The sequence below is a fragment of the Mustela putorius genome, unplaced genomic scaffold (genome assembly GCF_011764305.1).
Source record: "Mustela putorius furo isolate JIRA1106 unplaced genomic scaffold, ASM1176430v1.1 tig00003875_pilon_pilon_pilon, whole genome shotgun sequence".
Classification (NCBI taxonomy): Eukaryota; Metazoa; Chordata; class Mammalia; order Carnivora; family Mustelidae; genus Mustela; species Mustela putorius.
Genome location: NW_025422026.1, coordinates 4,790,407 through 4,811,360, shown reverse-complemented (window position 1 = coordinate 4,811,360; position 20,954 = coordinate 4,790,407). Strand labels below are relative to the sequence as shown.

General features: G+C 40.6%; 1 protein-coding gene across 2 annotated transcripts in view; it reads right to left on the bottom strand.

The window, feature by feature from the left end:
- The window catches only part of SEC11A (SEC11 homolog A, signal peptidase complex subunit), a 38,843-nt gene that overhangs the window by 10,840 nt on the left and 7,049 nt on the right, over window positions 1–20,954 (bottom strand). For both annotated transcript variants that reach the window (XM_004763690.3, XM_045067178.1), the window contains exons 2-3: window positions 7,774–7,883; window positions 1,979–2,128 (exon numbers count right to left, since the gene is read on the bottom strand). In XM_004763690.3, the coding sequence (XP_004763747.1) occupies window positions 1,979–2,128; window positions 7,774–7,883 (260 nt within the window). The remainder of the gene's footprint in view (window positions 1–1,978; window positions 2,129–7,773; window positions 7,884–20,954) is intronic.

Below are 20,954 nucleotides of genomic sequence, written 5' to 3'. Positions count from 1 at the left end.
AGCACTTCCTCCATTCTGGTCATTACTTAGTCTCATATTTAAGAACACTGTTAAGACTACTAAATCAAATGATATTCACAATCAGGAAATTTAGTGCCCCCAAAAGAAAAACGGAAATTGGAAGCTTCAGAATATTAACTGCATCTGTTATCTAAGCAGACCTTCAAGTTGAAGGCATCTCAAGAGTCTGAAATGAAATCACCAAAAACCCTAGATCAGTAGAACTCCCTGCTCTTCGGGAAGCCTGCTTCTCCCTCTGACGGCCACTCTCTCTGCTTGTGCTTGCTCTCTCTCAAATAAATAAATAAAATCTTAAAAAAAAAAAAAAAAAAGCAACAGTTGACAGTTCCCTCTTTTCTAAGTGGAGAAAATAAATGACTTTAGAGGGTGGGTAAGAATAAGATACTGTTTATTCATTCTCCAGAAGGGAAATCACTGCCTCACTGTTTCCCTTCCCCTCCAGGTGTCCTCCAGGATACTTACCTTTTCCTTCATTTCTCTTTCCTTCCCTCCTGAACGTTTTCTTTAACTAGAAACACTACAGAATTGTTAAGGGAGGGGGTGAGGAATATGGAGCTGGACAGGAAAGCATAGCCTCCAAACTCACAAATGTTATAATTCATCTTCCTAAAACTCTTAATATTGCAGATAAGGAAAAAGACCCAGAGAGGGGAGATTTTGTGCTCATTGTTATGCCCCACCTCCACCTCCAGGTGATTCTAAAGGTTCCACATACATCCCTTCCAACTCTAAAATGCAAGGATTTATGTTCAAAAGAGTAACTTAGATTTTAAACATTTTGTTACTTTCTTTTTTTAAGATTTTATTCATTTATTTGTCAGAGAGAGAGAATACATGCAGGGGAACAGCAGAGGGGAAGAGAAAGAAGCAGGCTGCCCGCTGAGCACAGAGCTTGATTCGGGGCTCGATCTCAGTACCCTGGGATCATGACCAGGCAGATGCTTAACTGAGCCACCCAGGCGCCCCAGATTTTAGAAATTTTCTTTGGAATTTAGAAATTCCCCACACTCAGTCAGTGGAGTGCACAACTCTAAATCTTGAGGTTGTGAGTTTGAGTCCCATGTTCGGTGTAGAGATTACATAAAATTTTAAAAGAAAAAGGGGCGCTTGGGTGGCTCAGTGAGTTCAAGCCTCCGCTTTCGGCTCAGGTCATGATCCCAGGATCCTGGGATCGAGCCCTGCATCGGGCTCTCTGCTCAGCAGGGAGCCTGCTTCCTCCTCTCTCGCTCTCTGTCTACTGTGATCTCTCTCTGTCAAATAAATAAATAAAATCTTAAAAAAAAAAAAGCCCTGTGTATCAACCCCCAAAAAACTACATGAAGGTTGATTCTAAACAGAATCTTCTAATGTAATTGATGAGGTAACCCTACGTAATCCTTAAAAAAAAAAAAACCAAAAAGCTATATGGCAATCTGACAGACATATCCAGTAAGAATAAATTTACCAGCTTTTTCAAATTCCAAAGAAAAAGAAAAGTTCTTTTTCTTTTAAAATTTTTAAAAATTCTTTAAAAGAAAAAGAACTTTTCTTTTGAATTTGAAAAAGTTGGTAAATTTATTCTTACTGGATATGTCTGTCAGATTGCCATATAGCTTTTTGGTTTTTTTTTTTTTAAGGATTACGTAGGGTTACCTCATCAATTACATTAGAAGATTCTGTTTAGAATCAACCTTCATGTAGTTTTTTGGGGGGTGATACACAGGGCTATAGATCTTGTTGGGAAGTAAAAGGAAACCAAAAAAACTTCCAGAAAAAGCTTCAGAGAAATAAATGAATTAATGAATAACTATTTAGTTTTCCAAATGTTCACCAAACCTTCAGTTATTCATAAAAATGGATTTGAAGAAGGATCTATGCTTTCCCCACTCTTCTTAATCTTCAGGTTATGAAAATTAAACACTGCAAACACTAAAACATATAAAGATCTTAAAACAGAGAAGATACAGTTTGCACATACTTTTCATGAATCTTCAAGACTCGGTGAACTATAGGAATCTCTCGTCCTTCTATCCTAAAAACCACAATTTCTCCCACTCGGATGGGATCTTCAACTCGATTTGTTAAAAAGAGAAGATCTCCTCTATGAAATGCTGGCTCCATGCTGCCACTACGAGGGAGAGAAGAATAGACAAGAAAAAGTGTGAGATTAAATTTACTTCAAAATCAGATACTCGGGGCATTGGTGGTTCAGTGGTAGAATTCTCGCCTGCCAAAATCAGATACTCAACAAAACAATTATAAGTATCACCCTTGGAGTATACTCAATACTTTAACAAATATATCAGCATTGATGTGTGTTGTTCCCAAAGCATGGTTTCCACAGACTAATGAGTTATACAAAAGTTTCTTTAGTTATTAGCCTTTACTGACTAGATCCGTTTCAAGCATTACTATTCAAAGGAGCTTAAATCTTGAAAAGGGCAGTGTTACTAATTCCTTAACCTTTTAGAATTTCAAGTGACAAGTAGAATATAAAAGAATGAACTTTATAATCACTGCCCTTATTCTCACCTCATCTGAAAACACTGAACACATTCAAATATTCAAATGAGAGCTGGATCGCCTTCTGCCATTTATAAAGATACAGACCAAGATGACCTTACAGTTTTGATTTGAAGAAGGAAAAACAGTTCATCAAGTCAAAGAATAATCAGCTACAGAGATAAAACTTCTGTTAATAATTTACTTATTTTAAAAAGAAACACAAGAAAGAAAATCAGAAAAAATGTGGAGATTTTTGTTTTAGAATTTCAGAAAGGAGGAAAGGCTTCAATTCCATGGTAACGAGGACAAACTTCTAGAGTGTTTTCTCACCTCTCCCCTGTTCTACCCTATACCAAGTTCTTCAAAGAGCCCAAGATATTTGCACTAATTAATGAACCTTTTCTTGCTAAGAAGAAGTAGCCCAACAGTATTATTTTCTGAAACTCAAACTCTAGTTTTCAGTAACAGATTTACTAAGAGAAAAATAGATAAGGGTTTAAATCCAATATAGGAATAACGAAGAAGTCCAAACATTTCCATGTGTAAGACTCTGGTACCTCAACATAAGAGAATATGGCAGTCATTCCCAAACTTACTAGAATCACCTAGGGTACTTAAAAAAATAAATAAATAAAAATAAAAATCCCGACGTCTAGGTCATAGCTCCAGCCATTTAAATCAGAATGCCTGGAGATGGAAGGCAAACATCAGTATTTTGTAGACCCCAGGTGACTCCGATATATAGCAGTATATAGGGAACCACTGGGGACGTGGATTTTCAGTATGTTTATTCTTAAAACTTTTGTTAAGATTCTTCAGGGTAAAATGAGTTCCCTTTTTCAGAAATTGTTCTGAAAACAGGACATGTGTTTGGTGAAAATATTAGAGATAGTATTTTAGACCTGTGGTTTTCAATTTTTTCCTTTGATTGATTTTTAAAATCAGTGACATCCTTTGTTTAAATAAAACCTTGCTTGAAAATTATACCAATAAAACAGATACAAGCTGAGCTGCTATGGTTTAATGGCTCATTTTTACTGAGCACTTACTGTGTACAAAGTGCCATCCTAAGTTGTTTTTTTTTTAAACCATCTTCAGAACTCTATGATGTAGATACTCTCATTATTCCAACTTTATGGACAAGGAGATTGAGACTTAGAAAGCTGTAAGGTTTTAAATTAAAAAAAAAAGTTAAAGGTAAGATCTGAACAGAATTCACTCTCACTGTGCTAACCTGACTCTTAAGCCCCTCTAGAGTTTTCAGCAGGGAATTTCATAATCACACTTACATTTAAGATTCATCACTTCAGAAGGGATAGAGTTTGTAGAGGACATCAAATTAACTATCAAATTAATGAGTAAACCAGAAAAGATCAGAAGGTAGACTGGGAGATCAGCTGTCCAGGCTACTACTTATAATTGAATTCTTGGCAATCATTAATTGTGTTATTAAAAATATGGACACAGGGCGCCTGGGTGGCTCAGTGGGTTAAGCCACTGCCTTTGGCTCAGGTCATGATCTCAGGGTCCTGGGATCGAGTCCCGCGTCGGGCTCTCTGCTCAGCAGGGAGCCTGCTTCCCTCTCTCTCTCTCTGCCTGCCTCTCTGTCTACTTGTGATCTCTCTCTGTCAAATAAATAAATAAAATCTTTAAAAAAATATAAAAAATAAAAATATGGACACAGGAGAATCGTAAGGAGACACATAAAGAAAAGGACGCACATACAGAATTACTCCAATCATGTAATAAGTAATAGACATGAGAAAAGAGACTAAAATGTTAGTAGTGATTATATCCCAGAACTAGGGGAAACTTCATTTCCTTAAGATTTTTTTCTATGTTTTCAACATTTCATATAATGAAAATGTATTAACTTTTTCAGATTATAAAAGCATATTTTTAAAGGTCACTACAATAACCCAGGCAGGAAATGAGGGCCTGAAATAGAACAACAGTAGAGAAGACAACTATAAAGTAGAAGAGACAACGAAAATAACAAATCTGATGGCCAATCGGATAGGACAGGAAGGGGTGATCAAAGATGACTCCTGGATTTTTAACAATGGTGATGGAGCAGATGGCGGTGACAGTCACAGAATCAGGAGGAAGGAGAACAGGTGTGTGGGAAAAGGAGATGAAGTTTATTTTTATTTTATGGAGTTTTGTTTTATTTTATTTTATTTTATTTGACAGAGAGAGTCACAGTGAGAAAGGGAACACAAGCAGGGGGAGTGAGGGAGGGAGAAGCAGGTTTCGTGCCGAGCAAGGAGCCTGATGCGGGGCTCAATCCCAGGACCCTGAGATCATGACCTAACTGAAGCAGATGTTTAATGACTGAGCCACCCAGGCAGTCCCATAACATGGAGTTTCAAGTGCCCCGTCAATATTCAGATGATGTCCAGTGTAGGGAGAAAACAAGAGTCTAGATTTCAGGGAAGAAAGCTGGATGAGACATGAAAAGATTAAAAAATTCAGATACGGGAGTGCCTATATCTGTATCAGTGGGTTAAGCATCTGCCTTCAGCTCAGGTCATGATTTCAGGGTCCTGGGATGGAGCCCCTCATCGGGTTCTCAGCTAAAGGCAATCACTCAATTTAACCAACTGTGCCACCCAGGCACCCCAATAAATCAATCTTAAAAACGGGGCGCCTGGGTGGCTCAGTGGGTTAAGCATCTGCCTTCAGCTTAGGTCAAGATCTCAGGGTCCTGGGATTGAGCCCCACATTGGCCTCTCTGCTCAGCAGGGAGCCTGCTTCCCCCTCTCTCTCTGCCTGCTTCTCTGCCTACTTGTGATCTCTCTCTCTCTGTCAAATAAATAAAATCTTTTAAAAAATAAGAAAAAGGGGTTAATGGGTGGCTCAGTGGGTTAAAGCCGCTGCCTTCAGCTCAGGTCATGATCCCAGGGTCCTGGATCGAGCCCCACATCGGGCTCTCTGCTCAGCAAGGAGCCTGCTTCCCCCCTCTCTGCCTCTCTGCCTACTTGTGATCTCCTTCTCTGTCAAATAAATAAATAAAATCTTTTAAAAATGTAAGAAAAAAATAAATCTTAAAAACAAAAACAAAACAGTGTGCGGTGAGAGGACCATTAAAGAAATACACCGGGGGACACTTTTTAAACTTTAAAAGTTATTAGTAAACTTTTTACCACTGCCTGACTAAAATTTTAAAATGAACACATCAATTGTATATTTTATAAGAAGCTATACATAGACCACTTAAATATTTTTAAACTGACTTCAGCTCTACAAAGGGGAAAAAAAAGTTTTGAACATTCACTGAAACTCCAGTTAGAAAAATAAAGAAGGGGCTCCTCGGTGGCTCAGTGGGTTAAGCCTCTGCCTTCGGCTCAGGTCATGATCTCAGGGTCCTGGGATCAAGTCCTACATCGGGTTCTCTGCTCAGCAGGGAGCCTGCTTCCCTCTCTCTCTCTCTCTCTCTCTCTCTCTGCCTGCCTCTCTGCCTCCTTGTGATCTCTGCCTGTCAAATAAATAAATAAAATCTTTAAAAAAAAAAAAAAGAAAAAGAAAAATAAATAAGAAAGTATTTGCCTTCACCTGGAACTAATATAACACTATGTGTTAAATATTGGAATTTAAAATATATATATATATATTTTTTTAAAAAAGTTGTTTTTATCCCCAGTGACTTCACAAAAGTCCTAAAAGTGGATTCTCAGTTAACCTGAACCCTCTGAGGCATATTCAGTTCCAGGTAATTATTATATTCCTCGAAGTTACATGAAACCCAGGCCGCCTGGTTTTACTCGGTCACCCAGTCATGCTCATTACCTTTCTCTAATGACTGCTCCTTCTAGTCTTGACCAGATTCCCTCCCACTAGGACCTGGTCTCTTTTAATTTTCCTTTCTTTATTCCATATTGGTAATCAGAAAAGCTTAGTATACAAATAAACCTACTTGCGAAATAACTTGTCCAAACACCACTTTTAAGCCCCCATTTCCAGCCGCAGCAGAAGTGAACCGTTTTCAGGACCACTGTGTTGAACAGGTCCTCAGCCGAATCCCTTGCTCACTCCAATATCCCCAGCTTACAGGTTATTAGACTGTCCTTAAGCATCTCCACTGAAGGGAACTCAATCTGAAATAATCCCAGAAGAATCCCTAAAAGAAGCCTCCCCTGGGCCCTCGGTCTCTCCACCTTTTCCCCACAGTGCCAATTAGTGTGGCTTCTCCTTCTGTCAGTGTTTGAAGCCGAAGCTCTCCACTGAATTTAAAACTGTCTGGCAACTTGGGGCCACGTCTCTGTACTCCCAGAGAAGTACATTAAATGCTTTCCCAGCTTGTAAAATACATACATGCCTTTGGATCTGTCAAGTCACAGCTGGATGTGTTCACTAATAAACACAGAACAAAGGTATGAGTAAGAGTAGGCGTAAGGTAAGAGTAAGACGCTGGAGAGCCAGTGCCTTGCTGGGGAAGCACTTGATGCCGATGTATGCAAATCCCAAGATGACAATGAAGGAACCAAACTGATCTTGTTAAGGGCAATGTACTGTTATCTATGCTGTAGATGACGTTAATGATTATTTTATATTTATACACAGCTATCTCCAGAAAAGATCTGAAATAGCTTGTATAAGTAAGCCCCAAATTAGACGAAACTATAATGATTCAATTATACAACCAAGTGGTAATTCTCCAAAAAGGAGTTAGTTACTAAATCTGGTTTTTAAACCACTAGAGTGTAAGTTCAAGGGTAGAGAAGGAAATACGGTGGGCAAAGATTCAGTACTGTCACTTTAAGAGGCAGCACTAATGTCTTCAAAATTCCAGAAGTCTGTTTAGAAGTGATATTTAAAGGTCAGCAGGAAGCCTGGAAATAATTAGTGATGCTTCTGTACTGACACTGAGAACATGCTGCAGAGAAACTCTTAATTAATTTGTCGAGATGATACCTAATCTAGCAAACTAACAACTAATAGCCAGCCCAATGTATCAAAATGAGGAATATAAGAAGACAGAATTATCTCAGGAAAATACAGCACATTGGAACACTTTCTTATAAGATGTGCCAAAAATAAAACACACATAGTAAACGTTTTGGAGAAAAGTCATGAGCCTGTTGGGGCTCTGAATCCTAAGTGACTAACAAGGCTGTGCATTTCCCACAGTTGAAAAATGGTAACTGATTTTCTCTCAGGCCCGAAAGCATGGTTTCCCCCAAAATACAATAGTTATCCAATTTCTCATTTTTTTCCTCAAGTAATGCCATGCAATTCTATGCCTTGAAAAGAAAAATTAATTGTTACCTGAGCACCACTACAATTGGACTTTCACTTCCAGTTATGACCATTAGCCCCTTCCAGATCATTAGTGCCGACGAGACAATCATTCCAAAATTTAGGACTTGATAATACAGCTGTAAGAACAAAAGAGAAGAAAGGAGATCCATAATTATCCCCACTCAAGAAAGCAACTGAGAGTAGTATCGATTTAAAAGTTTAACAAAGAAAATGTTTCAGGTAGTACTATTACGGCAGCTGAAGTTCTATGACATTCTTTAAAATTACATTAATAATTTAAATTAAAAATTAAATTCTTTAAACTACACCGTCAGCATCCAGCACAGCCAATAACCCTTATCACCCAATAACCTTTCTCCTATTTGGTCGCTCAATGTGCTACCATTACATAATAACTTGTGTTCAAAAGTCTTCACAGATGTTTTCATTTAGGTTTCACCACAATTCACCTTAAGTTCAATCACATCTGTGATACCTACCACTGTTTCTCAACTCCTGTAGGACTTACTTTTCTACAGTGTTTATCCCTTGACAACAATGGGCTATTCCATGGCATTTAACTCCCCTCCTCATCTTACAGTTGAGGAAGCTTAGGGTCAGACAGACAAAATGGCTTCACCAAAGTCATACAGCGGGTCAGTTACATAATTAAGACTCGAAAGCCAGGCTTTTCTGTCTTACTAAATTTCTACTACTCGACAAATTTTAAGATTCTACCTCAAAAAGCAGGTATGACACCAGAAAGGCATTTCAGGTGAGAGAAATAATGGGAGCTTACCATGTTGGACTAAGGCCGAGTAAGAGGATGATTGACTCATTTTTTGTTATTTTAAAAAATATATGTGCATGTGGACATTCTATAAGACAACTATTCTAGTTTTCAAAAATTCAATGTCATGAAAATAAAGGTAGGAGACTGTTTTAGATCAAAAAGGACTACAGAGACATAACCAAATGTAAGGCATAAACTTTGGATCTTGGTTCAAAAGAACAAAATGCATATAAGAAAAAAAATCCCAACTATTGAAGACATTTTGCCTGGCTGGCTTAGTTGGTAGAGCAAGTGACTACTGATCTCGGGGTCGCCAGCTCAAGCCCCATACTGGCCATAGCAGGGATTACTTAAAAAAAAAAAAAAAAAAAAAAGGAGATGTTTTGGGGTCAGTTGGGGAAACTCAAACATGAAATGACAGTAGGAAATTAGTGTTAATTTTCTTAGGTATGATACCACCAGTATTATGGTTATGTAGGATACTGCATGCTAGCAGTAATTACCCAACAGGAGTAGTTGGGGGTAAACTGTCGTATCTGCAACCCATTTGAAACAATTCAGGAAAAAAATTGTATGCACACATAAGTACACATGGAGCAAATACGGCAAAATGCTAACAACTGCTGAATCTATGTGGCACAACTTACAGGTGTTTGTGTACTATTCTTTCAAGTTTTTTCAGCCTTATTGAAATATAATTGACAAATACAAATGCAAGGTTTTTGTTGTTTTTTTTTTTTTTTTTTGAAGTAGGATACATGCCGCATGTGGGGCTTGAACTCAAAACCCTGAGATCAAGAGTTGCATGCTCTACCAACTAAGCCAGCCAGGTGCCTCCAAAGTGTAGGATATTTCAAGTGTATAACATGAGGGGGCGTCTGGGTGGCTCAGCTGATAAAATGTTTGACTTCTGATTTCAGCTAAGGTCATGATCTCAGGGTCCTGGTTTTGAGCCCTACACTAGGCTCTGTACTGGGCATGGGGCCTGCTTGGGATTCTCTCTCTTCCTCTCCCTTTGCCCCTCCCTCCCCACCCTGCATAAGTGGATCTTTTAAAAAAAAAAAAAAAAAAGGATAGACATAATGATCCGATATATGTATACCCTGTTAAAGGGTTCCCCCATGGAGGGGGAACACATCCACTGCCTCACATAACAGCCCCTTCTGGCAGGGGAGGGAGGTTAGGTCTTTAGATTTTTCTTGAAACAAAGGTATAGGGGTGCCTGGGTAGCTCAGTCGTTAAACGGCTGCCTTCGGCCCAGGTCATGATCCTGGGGTACTGGGATCCAGCCCTGAATTGGGCTGCTTGCTCAGCATGGAGCCGGCTTCTCCCTCTCCCTCTGCCCCCACCCCCTGCTTGTCCGCGCTCTCTCTCCTCTCTCTGTCAAATAAATAAATGAAATCTTTAAAAAAAAAAAAGAAAGAAAGAAACAAAGGTATAAAAAACTGGAAGAACATAAATCTTTGAGTGGGGCTCAATACTAGCCCATTTGGTGTTATTTTGTTTATCTGTATTGTTATCTATATTTACAATTTTTATTTCTATCAAAATATAATTTAAAAACCAGCCATTTGGGGCACCTGGGTGGCTCAGTGGGTTAAAGCCTCTGCCTTTGGCTCGGGTCATGGTCCCGGGGTCCTGGGATCGAGCCCCGCATCGGGCTCTCTGCTCAGCGGGGAGCCTGCTTCCTCCTCTCTCTCTGCCTGCCTCTCTGTCTACTTGTGATCTCTGTCTGTCAAATAAATACATAAAATCTTAAAAAAAAAAAAAAAAAAGCCATTATCCTGGTCATGGGAGGCTACCCCAACAACATTTTTGTTTCTTTTAACTATTTCTTGTGCTATTTACCCTCATGCTCCTAAAAACTAATTTTACTCCTATTTTGGTTGCCCTAGATGAAAATATGAACACTTTCTAACAGATACAAATATTTCCTATTCTTTTGAGTAATGGAGTAATAGGAGCATACAGGTATAATCTGATACCTAGTTTGACATTCCCAACTGGGGACATTTCTTCCCATTCACAGGGAAGGAAACTGAGGCACAGAGAGGCTAAGTGGTATGCTCATAGCTGCACAGCTATTGGCAGGCAAAGCAGCAACTATCAGAATGCACGTCTCCTAAATTCTACCTCTTCAAGATGGTAGCTTTTTTTAAAAGATTAAAAAAAAAAAAAAAAATGGTCCTCTCACTCAGAAAACAGAATTGAGGAAGTGGAGGGAGAGGTTAGAAGCAAGAAAGCTAATTTCTGGGGCACCTGGGTGGCTCAGTGGGTTGGGCCTCTGCCTTCGGCTCAGGTCATGATCCCAGGGTCCTGGGATCGAGCCCCACATCGGGCTCTCTGCGCTGCAGGGAGCCTGCTTCCTCCTCTCTCTCTGCCTGCCTCTCTGCCTACTTGTGATCTCTGTCAGATAAATAAAGAAAAAATCTTTAAAAAAAAAAAAAAAAAAGAAAGAAAGCTAATTTCTAAGAAGTAATTCTGGCTAACCAGTGGATTCACAGACAGGAATCCAGCTAAAGGTCCTACTTTCCAAGCTTTTGATCCTGAAAAATCACCTACAGTATTGGTTAGAACAGCAAAATCTGCACCCCACCCGAGTCTCTGGGGGGAAGGGCTGTGAGATTCCACATAACTACCAAATATAAAATATAGCTCCATGATTCCTTACCTGGGGGTCAGACAGGTTTCTTATTTCAAAACCGGCCAGATTCTGAAAAGGTAACCCTTACATGTACCACCTATTTACATAACATCCCTGACAGGGTCTACGGCAATATCCCATCATCAACCATGATAATATTTCTGCAGCAAAATGTTAAAAATTCACACTGAAATAAATAAAATCTAAAAATAGCCACATGTTTATCATTCAGGTCTGTTTCATTGATGAAAATATTTCCATTTTCAGAAGGGAACCGAGGTAACATTCTCAGAACAGGTATGGGATACCTAATAACTATTCTTTAAAAGAAAAACGAAAGACAAAAATTACAACTTCCCAGGTCCCTGCCAGGAGGTCACTATTCTCCCCATAATTAGCCTTCTCTAATACTACCTTTCACTACAGAGTCATTGTTGTGAAATGTATCTAATCACCAAAATCACCACCATCATTCTTCTTAGTGAGAAAGAGGTTAAAAGTCCCTTGCTGTGTATACCCGGTATGTTCCTTAAAATGGGCCTGCCTGCACACTGCTAAGTCAGTCTGTGAGCCAAAGCCTAGACAGAAGCACACTATTTGCTGAAACCAATACTGCAAAAGTCTGAAAAATGTCATATTCTTCCTTTCTTTTCCCCCTTTTTTTCCTACCAACAGTCTTTACTCAGAAGACAAACACATGGCCTCCCCAGCTCCTCCTTTCTTTACCACTACACCTGAAGGCTCATGAATATACATGATTACAAAAAGGGCTCTTTCTGGTATTAGAAGAAATAAGGTGGCGGCTACCTAACCTCTTACCATTTGGCAACATCATGCTAACTATTAATAAGACATTGTGACATATGTAGAAAAACAGAAGTGAATAGCCCTGTCACTGTCTCTAAGAAGTGACTGGAACAATTTGCTCTTCAGTGCTCAAGGTGAAACTAGAAAAGAATGTTATTAAAATCAATCAAAGCAGGAGCGTTGGGTAGCTCAGTTGGTTAATCGTTGATCTTGGGGTCCTGGGACTGAGCCCCACATTGGGCTCCCTGCTCAGTGGGAAGCCTGCTTCTCCCTCCGCCTCTGCCCCCCCCCTGCTGATTCTCTCTCTCTCAAATAAATAAAATCTTAAAAAAAAAAAAAAATCATAGCTCTTGGTAAGCATGGTTATGGGGATTTGTGTGTGCTATTTTACTTTTGTAGTTTTAGAAAGCAGAACCTTCCCCTGCAAGTTCTGTGACAATTTAAAACACTGTAAGAAATAAGTAACAAGAGTTTTAAAAAATGTTGGACAGAAAATACAGCAAAATAAAAGCTGACAAATTTATTAGCCATAATCTGGAAGTCATGTACTGTGCATTTATCTACTATAGTTATCAAATACACCATTTTAGTTCCTATTCTTGCAAGAGATATTTGAAGTGCAATGCATAGGTTATTTTCATAGAAGTCACACTTCCAGCAATCCAGCAAAGACAGAAGTGACCATGGAAGCAAAAATGTGACTCAGAGCTACAGAATTACGGCTGGCCTAAGTTTTCTACTCCTCTTAAGACCTCAAAGGAAGAGACTCGTCAATCCATAACCACAATTCTCCTGCTTCCTAAGTCACAAAAGAGGAAGCAATTAGAAGCTGGGGTTATTAGAGGCAGATACCTCCACAGCAACTAGAAGTATAACTGATGGTGTTGGAAAAACTGAAGCATATTCAGAGTATCTGCCATTAGTATGGACCAATAAAATCACTGACAGTCCCAGTGATGATCTTAAATAATAATAGTAAAACAAAAAAACCCTGAATAATCTAAACAGGCATAATATCATTAACAGAAGACAGATTTCATTTAAAAAATCTGTTCAATCTTTTGGGACACCTGGGTGGCTCAGCCGGTTAAGCGTCTATCTTCGGCTCAGGTTATGATTTGAGGTTCCTGGGATGGAGCCCCACGTTGGGCTTCCTGGGCTTCTTGCTCAGGGGGGAACTGGTTCCTCCCTTTCCCTCTGCCATTCCCCTGATTGTGCTCTCCTGCTCACTCTCTCTCAAATAAGTAAAATCTTTTAAAAATAATTGGGGGGGGGGGCGCCTGGGTGGCTCAGTGGGTAAAGCCTCTGCCTTTGGCTCGGGTCATGATCCCAGGGTCCTGGGATCGAGCCCCAAGTCGGGCTCTCTACTCAGTGGCGAGCCTGCTTCCTCCTCTCTCTCTGCCTGCCTCTCTGCCTACTTGTGATCTCTGTCTGTCAAATTAATAAAATCTTAAAAAAAAAACAAAAATTGGGGGGACGCCTGGGTGGCTGAGTTGGTTAAAGCAGCTGCCTTTGGCTCAGGTCATGATCCCAGGGTCCTGGGATCCAGCCCCACATTGGGGTCCTTGCTTTGTGGGGAGCCTGCTTCTCCCTCTCTCTCTGCCACCCCCCCACTTATGGCTCACTCTTGCTCTCTCTCAAATAAATAAATAAATAAAACCTTAAAAAAATTTTTTTTAAAAACATAATTGACCAAAGCAAAAATAGGGGCACCTGGGTGGTGCAGTTGATTGGGCATCCAACTCTTGGTTTTGGCTCAGGTCGTGGTCTCAAGGTCGTGGATCCAGCCGTACTTGGGCTCTGCATTCTGCACAGAGTCTGGGATTCTCTCTCCCTTTCCTTCTGGCCCTGCCCAGCTTGTGTGTGCTCTCTCTCTCTCTCAATAAATAAATAAATCTTTAAAAAAAAAAATAAGTCTCAAATTACATGTTGTATTTTTGTTTATACTCTGTTCAAATTATTTTGTAACTTCTCTTGTGATTCTTCTTTGACCCCACGGGTTGTTTTGAAACTGTTTAATTTCCAAATATCTGTACACTTCCTAAATTAAGCTTCTACCTTAAAACAAATGAAAAAGCATATGAAACCCAAAGTAACTCACTGCAAGCGAACACAAAAAATAAGAGGAGCGCCTCGGTGGCTCAGTCAGGTAAGCATCTGCCTTCAGCTCAGGTCATGATCCTGGAGTCACAAGATCGAGCCCCAGGGATAGAACCCCACGTCAGGCTCCCTATTCATCAAGTAGCCTGCTTCTCCCTCTGCCCCACCCCTCTTGCTTTGTGTGTGTGCGCGCGCTCTCTCTCTCTCTCTCTCATGCTCTCTCAAACAAATACAACCTTAAAAAACAAAAATAGAAAAATCAGCAAGGATACAGAAAACCTGAATACCATCAACCAACTAAACATCTAGAAAACACTCCACCCAACAGAGCAGAATACACATTCTTTTCAAACACACATGAAGCATTCTCCAGGGATCAGGCTCTTGACGTAGAAAAAAAGAGCCTCAAATTTTAAAAGATTGTGGTCATAAAAACTATGCTTTCCAACCACAATGGAATTAAATTAGAAATCAGCACTGGAATGGGGCGCCTGGGTGGCTCAGTGGTTTAAGCCTCTGCCTTCAGCTCAGGTCATGATCTCAGGGTCCTGGGATTGAGCCCCACATAGGGCTCTCTGCTCAGCGGAGAGCTTCCCCCTCTTTCCCCCTCTCTCTCTGCCTGTCTCTCTGCCTACTTGTGATTTCTCTCTGTCTATCAAATAAATAAATAAAAATCTTAAAAAAAAAAAAAAAAAAAGAAAGAAAGAAAGAAAGAAAGAAATCAGCCCTGGAAAGAATTTGGAAAATCTACGGATATTCAGAAATTAAACAACATTTTTCTAAATAACCTGTGGGTCAAAAAAGAGATCACAAGGGAAATCATAAAATATTTTGAGAACCGAGTGTAAACAAAAACACGACGTATCAAAATTTATGGAATGAAGCTAAAGCACTGCTTTGAGGGAAATTTATAGCTTTAAATACATGTATCAGAAAAGATTTTAAATCAATAAACCAAGATTCCACTTTAAGAAACTAGAAAACATAGCAAACTAAACACAAAGCAACCAGGAAAGAAATACAGTTTAGTTTTAAAATATATATATAGTTTTTTTTAATCTTAAAAAAAAATATGGTTGAGACAATACATTTTATGTGTATTTCACCAGGATTTTTAAAAATTATGCTAAATGAAAGTAGCCAGCTGCAAAAGACTACATTTTAGATTATTCCATTTATACAAACTATCCAGCTAAAGCAAACTGTAAGAGACAGAAAGCAGATTAGTAGGTGCTGGGGGCTGGGAATGGCAACAGGCATCAATTGTAAAAGTGCACAAAGGATCTTTCTGGAATGATGGAAATGTTCTAAAACTGATTTGTAGTGATTGTTGCACGATTCTATAAATGTACTGAAAAAATGAACTATACACTTAAAATGGGTGAATTTTATAAGTTATATGTTAATAAAGCTTTTTTAAAAGGATTTTATTTATTTATTTATTTGTCAGAGAGAGAGTGCGCGCGCACGCACAAGCTGGGGGAATGACAGGCACAGGGAGAAGCAGGCTCCCCGCTGAGCAGGCAGCCTGATGTGGGACTCAATCCCAGGACCTTGGGATCGTGACCTAAGCCAAGATAGACACTTACTGACTGAGCCACCCAGGTACCCCAAAGCTTTTTTTTTTTTTAAAGCACACACACACAAAATAGAAGCAGAATGGGAAAGGCCTCAGAGTAAAGGAGGTCTTTTTAATTGACCCGAAATCCAGAAGCTATAAAGAAAATACAGGTAAATGTGACTACCAAAACAAAATAAAAAAGCAAACAATAATCAAAAACCCTACAACTATGCATGGCAAATTATACTATCAGTCAAAAGACAGATTACAAACTCTGAGAAAATATTTACCATGATATGGAAACAAAAGACCAATCTCCCCATAAACAACTCTGAAAAATCAGTAAGAAAATAATCACCCAAAAAAGGAAAATAGGGAAAGGCTTATGAACTGCTAGTTCATGGAAAATGAAGCAAAAATGACCTCAAAATCATATGGAAATACACTCAACCAAGCTCAGAATAAGGGAAATACAAAGTAGAACTATCTTGAGGTACCACTCTTCACTTACTAGAACAGCAGAAACTCAAAGTTGGAAAGCGTGCAATGCTGGCAAGGCTACAGGAAAAAGTCACTTTCACTTTTTAAATTTTTGAACAATGTAAATATAATATCTACTCATTACTCATTAAGCTACTCATTACAAAAGGGGGAGGGTGAGCCCACAAACTTCTTTCAACTACCTTAGTTGTCTCTCTGAGGCATCTGATTAACTGTCTCACCCCCTGGTTTGTTACATCAGACCCGAAAAGACAAGTGTTCTAAGACCCAACCTTGGTCCTTTTCTCTTCCCATCCTGCATGCAATCTTGTCTCTTCGTGGCTTCAATGACAATATATATGCTGATGACACCCAAATCTCTATCTTCTTATCACACCACATACATTCCCTAGATAAATCCATTCAGTTACTACTGAAAACCACCCCAGTGTTACACACACCATCAATTCAGCAGATCCAAAGCTGAACTCAGTCCCTTTCCTCAAGTCTCTTCCTCCTTCCACACTCTCCAGCACAGCGACTGGCGCCGTCATCAGCTCGAGGCCTCTGGATTTCACCTCCCCAACACCTCTCACATCCGTCTGTGGGCTCCCTGTCGCTGCTGCTTTATCAGGTCTTGTTTCCTCTCACCAAGATGAAAATAATTCCACAGGTAAACAGTTCTACCTCTAGACTTGCATCCATATAACTCATCTGCCTATGTATTATTTTTTTAAGGTTAAAATGAAATTATTGTACTGTTTGCTCCAAATTTTTTTTTTTTTTAAAGATTTGTCAGACAGAGAAAGAGCACACAAGCAGGGGGAGCGACAGGCAGAGGGAGAGGGAGAAGTAGGCTCCCTGTGAAGCAAGGAGCATGATGCGGGGCTCGATCCCAGGACTCCGGGACCATGAGCCAAAGGCAGACACCCAACCGACTGAGCCACCCAGGCACCCGTCTGCTCCATTTCTCACGACTTAAAAAGTCTGAACTCCTCAGCGTTAAAGGCCTTCCATGATGTGGTCCTTGCTGCCCTCTTCAACCTTACTCCTTGCTACGAGTGATATTCCAGGCTCGTAACCATCCATAATCATAATCTAGCTTAGAATGCAGGATATCACAGCCCCTCAACAATACTACTCCATGTGGCAATGGAAAATACAAGGTACTTTTTTTCCCCCCCAAAGTAGGCTCCAAGCCCAGCATGGAGCCCAACATGGGGCCCAAGTCACAACCCTGAGATCAAGACCTGAGCGGAAATCAAAAGTCAGAACACTCAACTGACTGATCCACCTGCGCCCCAGTACATATTCTTACTTAGGTCTTAATGATGAAAATCAGGGGTTAAGTGCCCTTAGTAAGACAATCAGCTTCTAGAAATGCCAACTTAAAAGAGGCTCATTCCATGTTTTTGTGACAATTCCCTATCTCTGAGAACCCCTGCAGCAAGAGAAATAAGACCACTAGGTATGCTTTTGGTAACAAGGCTTACTTGAAGGCTACATCAGCTCTAGAGCCTTCTATCATAATCTGGTCAAAGGGACCCTTGACTGGCCCTCCATTCCAGAGTAAATTTGTTTACTATATTGATGGTGTCAGACTGACTGGACTTGGTAGCTGAACCTCGTGACCTAGATTCCTTGGTAAAATACGTATACAGCCAGAGTGTGGGAAATAAATTCCACAAAAATTCCCGACCCAGTGAAAATTCTTGGGGTCCGGTGATCCCTGCTAAGATATCCCTCCGAAGACAAAGGCTAAGTAGCTGCATCTGGTTCCTGCTACCATTAATCAACTTAAAGCCTCGGGGGCCTCTCTGGATTTGGGAGGCAACATCTACCTCATTTGGGTGAACTACTCATCTCTTACCCAGTAAACCCATTCTGAGCCGGTTCTGAGTGGAGCTCCACAACAGACAGGTCTGAGCTGCCATGAAAGCTGTTCTAGCACTTGGGCCATATGACCTAGATGTCATGGTGACTGAAGTATCTGTGACACACAGGGAGCCTCTGGCCATTCTCTATAGGTGAAATGACAGTACAGGTCTTTGGATTAGGGACGGAGCTATGCTATGCTCTGAACCATTCTCTTGAGTAATAGCTTCTAGCTTGTTACTGAGTTCTAGTAGAGATTGCGCATTTGATCACAGGTCACCAAGTTACCACGTGACCTGAACGACGAGGCTTGAACTGGATGTTGCCAGATACACCAAGCCATAAAGCTGGGCATTCACAAGGCACTCCACTGTCAAGTGGGAGCGGTCTGTACAAGTCTGGGCTTGAGCAGGTCCTGAAAGTAAACTGTATGAGCAAGAGACTCAGACACTCACAGTTACGCTCATGTTACATTGCTTCACCTCTCTCCTCCTATACCTGTCACCTCCTGGGGAGTTCCCTATGGCCAGCTGACTAAGTTAGACTTTGGGTTCTACATGAACCATCTAGCACCACCTGAAAATAGCTGTGGCATTACACGCCCACTCAGAGTTGTCCACCAGGGCCTGTAATTAAGGGAAAACCCTTCAGCCAGAACTTTGAGTGATACAACAGTTGTTCATTTTACCCGGAATGAGAGATGACCACAGATGTGGCTTTAACTGATTCAGGAGTGACTAGCAGTGTGGCTGGACGGCCAGAGACTTAGAAGGGACATGACTGAAAGGCCAGAAACAAGAAGTCTGGGGAAGAGGTATATTGAATGAGCTCTCCAAGTAGGTATTCAGCATGCGAAGACAGCTGGGTTCCATATAAAAGTTCACCAAAGAATGACGTCAGCAGAGCAGTATCCTAATACTTAGGTAGATAAAATTCCCTATTCTCTGGATATCAGTCCCCCACTCTACCCAGCTACTCCTGTCTTGCACAATGATCAAAATGGCTATCTGTAGCAACCAAGCTGAAGGTTAGCAACATGGATTTTCACTCACCAAAACCAACTTGGTTCTAGCCATGATGAGTGCCTAGTCTGCCAACTGCAAAAAATCAACAATGACACCACTCCTGATGCTGGTTCAACTCCATCATGGGAGGGGCAGCAATTTCTCCTTACTAGAATATATTCTGGAAATGGATCTGTCTTCTTTGTCCTTGGTATTTGTCAAACCACCATCCATGAACTAATGAAATGCCTTATTTCCCCATCATGGTATCCCATTCAACACTGCGTGTGATCAGGAAACTTATTTTATGGAAAATTAGAGCTCTGCCCCAATCCAAAGCTCTGTGCTATCACTTCACCATTTCCATTTTATGGAAAATTAGAGGCATACAGGCCGTGAAACTCACTGGTCTTACTATGTCTCCCATTACCTTGAAAGAACAGCAGGACAGTAGGCTAGTTATCCATTTACTGTCTTGGAGCTCCAAATCCATCCTTGTGTTACCTAAGCAGATTCTTTCCCAACTGGCTCAATGATGTTACGTTTTATTAATAAAAGGCATGAGGGGGACCACTGCAGGTGATGAAAGGGCTTCTCCTGTCAGTTCCATGTTTTATCTCACACAGTAGCGAGTGCACCTGTGTGCAGGTCTGACAGGGCTCAGTTACTATCACAGTCTGCTGCTGGCCACATGATCTCAGGCAAGCTTCTCAGCCTCCCAGCAGGCCACTGCTATAGACCAGCTCCAGCTCACTGCCATGCAAATGTCACTGCCACGGCAGATCGCATGTTCCCACACCCTCTCCGAAGAGGTCTGAATCTCAGGCTTGGGAGGCGGGTTGGAGACAGGTTATTTTCTTATTCCTTTCCACTCCCTCATCCTAGAGGGTAGTAGTTGTTTTCTGGATATGCTATTTCCTGAACCTCTTATGAGTGCTCTTGTACCCATTTTTTAGTAGTTAACCATCTTTTACTAGTTAACAGTTTTTTAAAAATATTAAACTTGTCTCTGTTCAATTACTGATAAGGTTTCTACCTTCGGAGTGATACAGATGGTCTTTTGAGACTAGTTACAGCACCAGCAGCACTTTGTGGGTCTGGGATGATGTCTAACGCCTTCCAGTATATTCTGAATCAGAAACAAACCTATGGGATTATTTCTTCGACAGGTACAATTCAGGAGTCTGGAATTAAAGGGTGACTGGGATGCCTGGGTGGCTCAGTTAGTTGTCCGCTTGTCTCAGATCATGATCTCAGGGTCCTGGGATGGAGTCCCACACTGGGCTCCTTGCTCAGTGGGGAGCCTACTTCTCCCTCTGCCTACCAATCCCCCTGCTTGTGTTCACGCTCTCTCTGACAAATATATAGAATCTTTTAAAAGAAAATGGAATTAAAGGGTGAGAATGGGAGTGATCCTTCTCACTATAACCCCGATAATCCGCTAGTGAAAATTCTGCTTTCTATTTTTATAACTTTGGATGATGCTGGCTTAGAAATTTTCATTCCCAAAGGAAATATCCTTCCATCAGGGGACACAATGGTTCCATTAAACTGCAAGTCAAGACTACTACCTAGCCTCTTTGGGCTTCTCATGCCAGTGAACCAAATGCAAAGACTGGGGGTTATTTACTGGCAAGGGTGATTGATGCTGACTTTCTGAAAAAAATAAGACTGTTTCTAAATAATGAGGGAAGTGAGTATAACTGGACTACAGAATCCTCTGAGGCCTCTAAGTCCTCTCATGTCCTGTGATAAAAGTTAGTGAAAACTACAACAATCCATGTCAGGCAGGACTACTCTTGACATTAACCCTTTAGTAATGAAGGTTTGGGTCACTCCGCCAACCAAGAAACTATGACCACTTGAGCTCTTGCTAAGAGCAGAAGGTTTATGGCAATTTTTTTAAGATTTTATTTATTTATATGACAGAGATCACAAGTAGGC